At 21.8% G+C, this 12,932-nt stretch overlaps 1 protein-coding gene across 5 annotated transcripts in view; it reads left to right on the top strand.

Annotated features, from left to right (window-relative positions):
* Window positions 1-12,932, top strand: part of LOC113551120 (aquaporin AQPAe.a) — a 32,463-nt gene that overhangs the window by 1,307 nt on the left and 18,224 nt on the right. For 2 of the 5 annotated variants that reach the window (XR_003405107.1, XM_026953160.1), the window contains exon 1: window positions 7,260-7,418. The exons of the other annotated variants lie outside the window; for them this stretch is intronic. Coding sequence is in view for 1 of the 2 variants with exons in the window: in XM_026953160.1 (XP_026808961.1) it covers window positions 7,403-7,418 (16 nt within the window). In the remaining variant the exon portion in view is untranslated. Of the gene's footprint in view, window positions 1-7,259; window positions 7,419-12,932 lie in introns of those variants that run through there. 5 annotated transcript variants of the gene reach the window in all.

Below are 12,932 nucleotides of genomic sequence, written 5' to 3'. Positions count from 1 at the left end.
GTGTTTATAAAAATGCGATCAGTGTTTAGTTTCTGCTATCGAAGCATTTATTTTTAACGGACTTTAAAAGTCGATTAAAAATAAATCTTATTAAGTTGATTACATTTTTACTTAAGTTGTTATGTAATTACCGGTATAACTGGATAAAAAATAAATGTGTACTGGATTTAAATGCTATTCCTCTAAAAATGTTTAAAAGGCGATGTGTTAAAATATGACTAGATATTTAAAAAATCATATTTATGAATTTTTTTTGAGAAATTTTTAAAATGATTTTATTAAATTTAAATAGATTTATAGTAGTTATTTATATTTGATATTCGTAATTCTAAGAATATTATCGGCACTTATAATACAAATAATTGTGATTGGATTAAATGCCAACTACTGTAGTGTTTATCACAGTTTACCAATAAGTTAACTTTACTTTAATAGTTTAATAACATAGTTAACAAAATAAAAAATATATTAAATTGCCATGTAAATTGTAGAATATTTTGAAACAAAAAAGTAAATATTGTTATTAGCAGAGATCTTTTATTAATTTATTTATTTATAGATATTACAGTATTACACATTGTAGGATAAAGCAAAATATATTAATTATGACTTAAAAAATGTTTAACTACATATTCAATTTTCGAAATTAGACTTACATGGTAATATAACACACATTTAACAACAATAGTACCATATATAGAATATTTTTCGTTATATGTAATACATGTTATGCATGAAAGATAACGTATACAAATATCCCAAAATTAGCTAATTTTAATACATCACGACATACCACACTTCACTCTATTTGTTATAGATTTTATTTTTATTGAACCTGTATTTAAATTTTATCGATGAATTCGCTTATATTATAAACATTTCATACTGCACGCGTTATAAAATCAGATTAATTTATTAATTATTAGAGTGCAAACTATACAATAGCAGCAAGTTATATTATAACATATGGGTTATAGATAAAGTTGAATTTATACTACTATAATTAAAAAGACTTAAGAGCTTATCAACAAAACAAGTAGGCACGTACCTACCTACAATAAAATCATTACTTAGATTTTTTTATTTGTATAAAAAACAGTAAATTGTAATTAAATATGATATTAACTATAATAGAGTATAATGTGTTTAGGTAGGTTAGGTACCCATTAATATATCTATAATATACATAACAAAACATATATTCCGTGAATAATGTGAAAACTTTCCCGAGACCTGATAATAAATATATTTACTATATAATAATGTAACAACTAAAAATTAAATTTCTTAGTAATACTCAAGATATTAGAGTATAAACTATTAAGACTAGAGAGGCAATTATTTTTAATTTTTCAAATTGCAATTAAATTTTATAAACGAAATATTTTAAGTGTAAAAAAGTTTTTTATTTAAATTTTTATACTTAGAACGGTTAGAACATTTATTTATAACATTAGTGTTTTACATGCTTATTTTTAATGACTTGTGAAGAAGATTTTAAGCAATCATTTTTAATTTACTGAAATCATTTTTATTTTTACCATTAGAAGTTTAGTTCTTTGTATAATTTTTCATATTAAATTAAAAAAAAAAACAATTATCAACACTACGAGTTGTTTAAAAGGTATATATTAGTCATTAATTAAATTATTAAAATTAAATTTTTTCCCAAAAATATGTTTCTTTCTCTAGTAGAACTTTATATAGAACTTAAAATAGAGCAAAAGTTATAAAAAAACAATTATAATAGCAAAAACTAAAATATCTAAAAAAATTAAAAAATTAAAATAAAACTACTCACATTCAAATTTTGCACTATACGTCTATACATTTTTGTTTTATGCAAACACGATGTTGTAACACAATGTTGTATAATCACACAATTAAATCACATTGAATTTGTTTAAAAATGACAAACTTTTATTGGAAATTTGACACAATACAAAATTCAATACATTTATATTAATTTAACACATTATTAAATATTGAAAAACTCCAAACAAATATTTTTTCATTGAAAAATAGAAAATAGAAATTTATTATTTTAGCATTTTTTAAATATATTAAATTTAACAATGTTATAATATCTACCAGCATTGCTTATATTAAAAAAAAAGAACGTAAGTATGACGTAAAACCAATGGATCCAAATTTAAAACCATAGAACGATTTCAACTGATCTTATAATTTATAATGCATATTTTATATTTGACTCATCCATTATTAAAATAATATGCAAATAAAACAAGTTGCATGATTTACTTATTCTATTCAACGTTTATCAATAATCTAACTAAGTATAAAATAGGTTTTACAGATCACGTTTTTTGTTTTTGTTGAATTGCCAAATTTTAATAGAATATTATGGCCTATTGGTATTGAATACAAAATAACGAAATAATTTATTAGATAGTAACAATATTTATTAATAAAATAAAATGTTTGTTTAGCATATATTCAATACTATACTAAGTCTCAAAATTAACTAAAAAATGTATTTATTAATTCAAAATTCATAACTAAGTTGTATTATCTATATGCTTAGTGAATTATTTTAAACGACCATACAAATTATTTACTATAATAGATGTTCATTATATAAAATCTTAAAATAATAAACTGCATCATAAAACTATTTACGAAAACACCAAAATATTTTTTTTTTAACCAATAGATATTATTTTAAATTATTATTACTATTATTATTTTTTATTTCTGTTATTGTATTTAAACGGAAATGAAAATACAAATGAAACATAAATTGAATTTAAAACATTTAAAATAATGCTTTCTTGATAAAACTGTAAAATTAAAATCTTTACATTCAAAACAGAAAACATAACCGATGTTATATCTAATACTTCATATTAATTAAATTATCTAGTAAAAATGTATAGTATACCTGATATTATATAGTTGCACTTATACATATTAATATTAATCATGAAAACAATAAACAAAAATGTACACAGCGTAATTATTGTACTAAAAGTTTTATAGTAAAATTAATTTAATTTATATTTACATTTTATAAAAAAAAAAATGCTACATTTTGCTACTTATCTTTTAACTGTCGCTATTCAACTATTTTGAGTACACGGATTCCCAACAACTTTTACCGAATAATGATAATGATTACACTATATAGCATTGTCCATATAATATATTATTGTTGACCAATACTAGTCAAATGCAGTCCATTCCATCAGTACGTTATTTAGATCAATAATATGCCATCTATACAATAAATTATTTATCTATTTACTGGTCATAGCCTTTGTGAATTTATGTGAGAGCTTTTGTGGTTTCGATGTGGTAAATCGTAATGTCGTATACTATTTACCATTAAATCATGTAACGGACAAGTAGAATCGAAAACATGTTTGTAAATTGGTAACTTATACGAAATATAAAAATGCTTTCATAGTTTGGTAAAAAATTGAAATACACAATAATGCATACACACCTACCTCGATAAATCATAAAAAATATATCGTTTTGATCGATACCATTGGTATTATTTTATAAATATTTTATTATTTTAATAACTAAATGATGAATGAATTGAAACATACATTGTAGTAATATTGAATGTATTCAATATTTATTTTATATTCTGAGTAATGAATTTATTGATTTTACTACGATGTGTGTATTTTTTAATTTTGCGAATGTACACAATAACTAATAAGTAATCGATAAAATGCTTCAATTTCCAAAGTTGAGGGTGATTTTAAATATAAAATTTGAAAATTGAATAAACTTGTATTTTAAATTGGCTTAGTCGAGTGTTTTTCAGAATAATCGGTAAAAACAAATAAAAAATTAAAGAAAAACGGGAATTTTTATGCAAAACCAGTTTTAACAAATCGGTTTTGTTAAATATTATTTAACCAAATAAGTTATTCATATATCTGTATATACAAATCATAAAAATATATAGCCATAATTTTTTTTAATATTAATTTAAAGTTCAAAAGTTTACGAAATTCTTTAAAATCACTAAAAATTTACAAATCACAGGTTTTTAGTAGCAAAAAATGTAAAAATCTTCAATTTGTGTTGCTAAAATATAAACAATTAATACAATGTTCATAATAAATATTTCATACTGGAACTAAAAATTAAAAATATATACAAACTCAATTGTTTTCATATTTATGTGTAGTTCAAATTTAAACGAAATTATATATTTTAACAATGAATAACGATGTTAGTTATTTTGTTATATTTCAAAAACATTATTCGTATGGAATTTAAACTTGTATGTAGGTATATCATGAATTTTACTATACGCAATGGAATTTTCAAAATATGTAAATTAATGTAAATACTATGAACCTATTCGCGCTGTCTTAAGGTATTTACAGTAAGGTATTATTAACTCAAAAGTTGATAACAATGATATAATATGATATAAATATATATTATTACACATAATAATTAAATACTAATAATATAATAAATGTAATGTTTTGAGATAAAATTTAGTTAACCTAATTTAATAGGTACTAATAGTAAAATAAATTATTTTTAGCTGTATCAAAAACCGTATCGTAAAATATACTTGTGATATGGTAGTCGGACATAACTAAACCGTCTCCACTAAAAATCGTTTTTCGTTTATAATAATATATCATTGAATTCAAATTTATCACTCCCATTACAATGATCTACTCAACACCTAATGTACAGCAAACAGATACTAAATTGACTATATGTTTTATTAAATTATTTAATGTGTAGTATTAGCTTAGTAGTTAAATTTAAATGATACATCTTACTAATTAACATCAAAAAAACCACTGCCCATAACATAAAATATTATAATTAGTAAAATAAACCGAAAAAAGACTACACCGAAGTTTTATATCTTGGTATACATAAAATATTAGTGAAATTAAGATCATGAAAATCTTTTATAAAATATTATTTAGAGTTAAAAATGCTTATTAATATAAACATTAAACCATAACCATATTTTCTTTTAGTACAAATTTTGTATCATGTATATCAAATTGGTCACAATATTAATTGTTTTTAGATATTTATTAATCTATGAAAGATTTTCATAAACTCAATTTCTCTATAGTTCACACCTAAGAGTTGGAGATAACATATGTTGGTGTGACGTATTCTTAAATATAATATTATATGAAGTTAGCTAAACAATTATAGGCAAGTACATAAAACATTAAAAAAAAATCTGTGTCTACACAATATATATATATATATATATATACATACATACTTTCAAGTATCTTTTATCTCTAACAATAATTATATATTTAATCAAACTACTTGAAGCTTGCTATATTACTATTTTGATTGAAATTAAATATATTTCTTCTAGTTTTTATTATTTTGTATTATATTTCAATTAGCAATTTGATATAAAAATACTAACATATTTATGTAAATTCAATCATATTCAATTCAACACATTGAATATGTTTATATACATTTATGAATATTAATTACATTTAAAATATTTTAAAACAAACGCACAATGTTTTAGAACTTTGTGTTTATTTATTTAGTTTCCGATACGTTTCAAAAAATTATAAAAACCTTGACAATGACTGACCTATTGGCTATTGTACCACAATCAATACACAATAACATATTTTTATTGTGATTTATAAAAAAAATATAATTGGATTTTTATCTAATTAATTATTATTATCAAATATGTCATATTCATCATAATGTTATTTATTTGTTTTGATAAAATATGACACAATATGATGTATACAATTAAAATATTGAGTTTATAATACGTATAAAAATAATTATCCTTGTTGGTTAGTTGAATCTTGACCAACACTTGATAGTTATAATTGATAATAAATTTATTTATTGAAAATATTAAAATATTTTTCGAAAGTCCTTACTAAAGTAATGTACAATAATTAATAAAACATATTAATAATTAATGAATGAAAAATCAATGAAGTAAAGCGACATCTTACTAATAGTTTCTTTTACAATGTGATTTACCAAACATGCGTATCTCCGTTTTTATTTAACAATGGATTTTTTTAAAAATTGACTTTTGAAATTGTTGAACACACCTACTTAAAGACAACATTTCAATAACTTTTATTTCAAGTAATTTATACGAATTAAAAGCATAATTCATTAACACAATTATTAATCTATGATATATTTTACACTATTAAATAATTAAAATTTTTAAAACTTATCGAAAAATAATAATTTATAAATACTCGATAATGTATTGATTAGGATACATTAACATTTAATATTTACAGCAAAAACAATGATTCTTATTTTAAAAAACTAATTTTGTATCGCCAACAAAATACTCGTTATTTGATAGTATTAATACAAATTAATACCTAAATATTATTATAACTAAATTATTAAATTATTTGAATACACGGTCCATCATCCGCACACTTAATATTGCAGAAATTAAAATTTAAATAAATTCATTATTAAAGAAAAAAAGTTTGGCGAGCAAGCTTAGTAAATCATTTTATATACTATAATGTAATAATTTATTTTAAAAAATACTCCTTCGATGTATTTTTTCTTTCCTAGTGTATTACATCAAAAACCGTAAATTTGATATAAATTAATATTATTTATACATCTTTTGATTATTATATTATATATAATGTATATGTGTATAATGTAGGTATTCTACTGTTCTATTATATTTGGATTTGTTAAGTTAATAAGCATACTACCAATGTGTTAAATGATAATTATGTATATCACATAGAGTTGTAATTAATAAAATACTAATATTAAACTCAAAGTAAAATGTTTTTTTATTAGATTTATTAAATGACTATTTTCAATTTAAAAATAGTTGATTTAAATACGTAAACACTTATATTAGTATTTATTAGTATAGTCTATCGCTATTCTATTATAATATTATGTGCACATCAATAATGACAAACTGTGTATTAAACATGTATATATTACAATAATAACAATCAAAGAGATGAGTAATCATACATTATTTCAGATAAGGTAAAATTATCTGCCGAAATGTATCAAGACATAATAATATAGCTATAATAATTGACCTCATACCCAATTGATAAAAATTCTTAGTATACCCACCTAGTATTAATCATGTTATGGTTTTGCCCAACTAAAATCCAAACTTCGTAATATGGAATAGGGATATCCCTAATCAAATATGATAATGTATAAAGTACCATGGAGGGGATACATCATAGGGTTATCCCGCCTATTTTTAAGTAATATAGTGATGTGACACCTGTTGCTGGCGCTGCTGAAGCATAAACATATTTTATAGTAATTCAGTGCGCGCGTTTTAGTCCAGCTACAGTGAAATACACGTCGGTGCCGTAGTTAGATTTCAAAATATCATTAACATACAGACAAAACAAACTCAATCATGCCTAGATCAAAAGGTAAGCTAAATACTATTTATAATCCTGATTTAATATTTCATTCATAATATTTTTATAAAGCATCAACAATTTTTGGAGTGAAAATACTGTTTGTTAAACAATTTTAATGCATACAAGTGCTTGTATAAAAAAAATTTATATTAAATTCTACTATTTTAATACAGCCTATTTTTAAAATAGGTATAATAATATTATTAAAAGTCGTATGAAATATTATTAGCTATAGTAAATATGATAATTATTTATTGATCTTTATAACATCTCAAAAAAAACAACACATTTTGATATTTTAGTAAATAAATTACTGCTATTATACCACGCTTAGATAGAACATATTTTGCATAAAAAATCATATTTTATAACATATTTTTATTTACAAGATCGAATAACTATTAAACATTTTTCGTTTATTAACAATATTTAATAACAGCTTAGTTTTGTTATGTCCTCATAAGTTCATTTTAATCATGAAGACTAGTTTAAATTAGTTTTGATTTTCAAATTTTAAAAATAATACTATCTTTTTATGATAAATAATTTATATATTTTATTATTTAAAATGATTGAAAGAAAAATAATATTTATAATTTAAAATAATTAATGTTTAGCTATTAAAGATAAAAGATATATGTAGATTCACTGTGATTTTATATTGTACTAAACTGTGTATGTTGACTATTTTGCATAACAGACTAAGTTAGAAAATTAATTTTTTTTTTTAAGATTTTCAATTTGTATACAAGTTTTGTTTTTAAATATGTTAATTCTTACATTATGTTTGAAATGTTTGAATAAATTACTAATAACTTACACAAAAATATAATTAGCAATAGTTATAATATATTAAATTATTAACACAAAATCATTATTAATCTAAGTATGTTGTTAAACTTAATCTATTAATATTTGTAAATATATGTTAGTAGTCTATTTCAATTTTATACTCAATTAGATATTTAATTTCGTCCAGGATTATACTTACTATGAGTCTATGAAAACTCTAAAAAAACGATTCTTGTTCTAATTTATTTTTTTCTGAAATCTCGATCCATTAATTATTTTATAGTAACTACACTTCTACACTTAAATAATAATATAATAGTAGCCAGTAAGTAATTAATTTATAACATTAAATAGGTATATGGAAATATTCGTATTATTATTATTATTATATTGTTATTGTAAACATTTTGCCAGATGAGGTACAATATATTTTATTGTAGAAAATAGATAGATATCTAGGATATACCTATAATTTATTACTACTATTATATGCGTTTAGGTTACCTACTTACTATTTATAATGAGAATATTGTTCCGTGGATAATTTAGTTTTTACAAAATATTAGGCACCTAAATATACTGTTACTAAAACACTTTTCTGCTTGTCCATTAGGACTATTCTTATGTTTCTTGGTGACTACAGAACTTTTATTGTTCACATTAAACGAATATTTCAACCTTCAAAAAATATTGTAGAAACTAAAATTCATTTCGCTCGTTGAAAGCACACAATCAACGATTGTAAACAATTAAATACATCTGTTTTGTATTTTTTCGTCTCCCGAATAATTATTTATCATTAAAAAACAAAACAAACCAAATTGCACATACGTATAGTAGTATTATAAGTACTATTCCATATATGCACGTTACCTAGTAATATAAAAATAGGCACTTTTTTGACCTGATTTTACTTGTATAATATAGGTTATATAGTATTATAAATGTATATTATATTTATGTTTAAGTGTTTAACTGTTTATTAACTACAATTACATTTTTTTTTATTTTCACATTACCAAAGAATTAAGTACTTTTTGGAACAATGTATTGTATAAAGTAAATTAATTAGAGTACATACTAATTATTGTGCGAAAAACCAACGGAAGTTTTGAGATACGATAATGTAACGGAATTTTACAATTCCGTTTAAAAGAAAAAAGAAGAAAAATATTATAAATAAAAATGTATAAAATATGAATATTAAATTCCTTACATTAATTGAATGGCAGAGTCGATTTTATTTACATATTCTGTAGTAATAATAAAATTGTATTTTAAAAAAGTTTATACATAATAAACAGATTTTTAAGAGTATAGTTTCTTATTTATAGTAGGTAGGCAACTGATTAATATATTTTAGTATGTTCTTTTATTAGTTCTATGTTTAAATGAAATCAAATAGCGGCATTAATCTTTTTATTATTTTGTTTGTGCTCATAAATAATATTTAATGATTAATTCAAACGATAGCTAGGATCATATAATAATTTATAAATAAGCTATTTTTGCTTAATACCATACATAGATATGTACCTACATATTTTATTTAAATTCAAGACTTCCAACCTGTCTATTATTCTATTATGTTAATACGGATTATAGAACTATTTCAATAGAAACTATCAATACAATTGATTTCTTGTTATTCGTTTTCATCAAGGTTTTCATTATTCAAAAAGTTTAAGTAGTCAGAACCTCAGAACCATCCTTACTGTTCTATCTATGTGACTACGCATCTACAATATATTCTGCTTATTATTGTCGCTTAGTGATTTGAGATTTCATGATTTCATATAACACGTCATATACAGTATATACTATATATTTTTTGTATATATATATATATAAATATACTTTGTGCTAATTATAAACTTGCCAACAAGAACATTACGTTTAAAAGTTTTTAGTTTAAACATAGCTTTCGTATAAACCCTTTTTATTATCATGAATTTTTTTATTTTATTTATTAGCCAGCTAAGTCATTTAATATGTTATTCGCTTGAATTTAAATCTTATTTTTTTTTAAATCCACAGAAAATGATATCAAAAAAAAAATAAAAATACTGAGTAATACAAACTCGCCATCTGGAATCATAAAAATATTATATGGGAGTATTTTTATTATTTTTTAACATATATATTTTTTTGGCTAAATACAATTTTTTTTTTGTCGCTTGTCATTGTCGATTTCACGTAAGACCACATCCTCTATTATTATTATTTTTTAATTTGAATTTTCGTAAGGTTATCCCTAGTACCTAACCGGTGATTAATACAATTATGTTTACACAGTAACCTCGTTAATATATATATTCATATATTTTTTATTTTTAATCATAGTTTTAAAATTATAATATTATTATACATAATGATTCAATGTTTTTCCGTGCAGTGAAAAAAATATCTAATTGTTTTTTTTTTTTATAGGTATATAAAATTATGTTATTTATATCAAATGTGTAGATAATAATTGATTATAAAACAAAATATTTAGATATAAATATAAATATCTAAAAATACAGTATTTATATTTAATTTTATAAAAATCGCGAAAAACAACAATAAGCAAAATAATTGGCGATTTAACTATTTAAATGCAATGATTCATCGTCTTTATCGTTCATCATTATTTCTGTTAAAACGCACGAAGACAATCAACGCAAGTACCCACTCGATTATTCAACAACCAAATCTTTCTTTTTGTATTTACCTAATTATTAATTTAAATATATTCACATAGTGTTTCCTTAAATTAGTTTACTAAAAATATTGAAATTCACAAAACAAAAACATTTTAGACACATTATAAATGTAATATTAAAATTAAAGTTGTTTTAGTACCTAGGTATACGTATGTTGTATTATTGTGTATCAGAATAATCTTTCATTTGTTTTTCACACCTGGTATACATTTATACGACGCAATATGTAGGTACATAAACGATTCAACGATACAAAATAATATGTTCATGGCAAGTGTGTAGAACAATAAGTTAAAATACTTTGTTTTCATCGACCGCGAAGCCCATTTAATCGAAAACAAATAAAAATTTAATTTTTTTTCGATCAAAGCTATGTTCGAAGGTACCTCGCGTTTAATTTATGAAATTGTTCAATAAGTAATAACCATTTTATAATATATTAGATCGTGGTGTGTAATATGTTCATATAACTTTTATCTACATCAAACTTGAATTCGATATGCTTTTAGACATATAAAACATTTAACACCAGGAAATTTCCATCAAAATATACATTTTATTGTTGTGTAATTATTAATTTTGGTAATAAACTCGGTAAGGGATCATAAATACCAACAAAATGAAACAGAATGTTCAATAATAATAAATCCATTAAAATAAGATTCAAAATATTATTGTTTATATTGTAGATATTAAGATATTCTGTTCATAACTGTTTTCAAAATTATAGAAATGGTAGTTTTTTTTTAATTTATATAAAAGAAGTATAAGTAAATCACTAAACTAATATATTTCTATTATTTTATTGGTATTCATATAATACAGATGAGTAATTTTTTTTTTTTTGTTATGAACATTTTATTTTTATTTTTAGTATTTAATAACTTATAAGTAAATAATACTGCCCTTTGTCTCCTAAGACATTTAATAATTTGCATGTATTATACTCCAGTTTTTACAAACAGTAATCATCAAAACAGATATTTATACATTTATTAATTATGTTCATTCAAAATAATTTAGAAAATTATTGTGAAGTACTTACATAAAATTAGAGTGTTTGTGGATTCTATTGTGATTTAACAAATGTAGGTAATGAATAATTTATTTATGGTTGGTACTTTAATAAATGTGATATGTTCCAGGTACTACTCAATAGTTTTGAAATATACTTTAGATGATATACATGAAAACATAGTATTTACTAAAATTGAAATGAAATTATATTTGTTGTTTTTTTAGGAATTTCATTAACTTTTGCCAATTTTTTTATACTTTAGAATGTGTTTTTTGTGATTCGGTTGTTAAAAATAGGGTGAGTTAAAAAAAAAAAATGTTATTAAATTTCAAATGTAATATAATGTTATTTTATAGCTGTGACTTTTTTTTTTTAATGTTTGTACTAAATAACCTCAGTACGTTTGATTTTTCTTTATTATTCAACTTTGATTTTTGGAGGTATTTCAGGTGACTAAGTAAGTAAGTAAGTAAGTCTGTGAAGATATACCGTTTGAATATTTGATGTTAATTTTTCATTCATTTTAAATCTCAATTATTTATTTTTTATTCCTCGTGGAAAATTTATTTTTCATCAGTAATACTGATAATACTATTTTATTTTATTTTTACATTAATACTTGATATTTTAAAGCAGTTTTATTTATGATTATATGGTAGAAGAAATGGCTAATTAGTGTAAGCCGTTTAAATTTGAATTTTCTTGTTTAATTTTTTCTTTGAATACTAACCCAAGTGTTTATATTTCTACGCATTTCTGAGTTAACTTGGACCTCTTTCAAAATATTTAATGAAGAAAGATATCAGAATCGTAATAGGTTCCTGTAAAATAAACGAAACATACTATGAATTCGAGCTGGTTAAAATTAATTTTTGCTCGCAATAACTTGAATAATTCAATATAATATATATATTTAATTCTATGTGTTGTAGTTTAAATTTGAAATGTTTTATTTAAAAAATTAAGGTCTTGAATTTATAAGGTAGTGGTTTTTTTCATGAACTTAAT

This window comes from Rhopalosiphum maidis, chromosome 2, assembly GCF_003676215.2.
Source record: "Rhopalosiphum maidis isolate BTI-1 chromosome 2, ASM367621v3, whole genome shotgun sequence".
Lineage (NCBI taxonomy): Eukaryota > Metazoa > Arthropoda > Insecta > Hemiptera > Aphididae > Rhopalosiphum > Rhopalosiphum maidis.
This window is presented reverse-complemented; position numbering and strand designations above follow the sequence as displayed.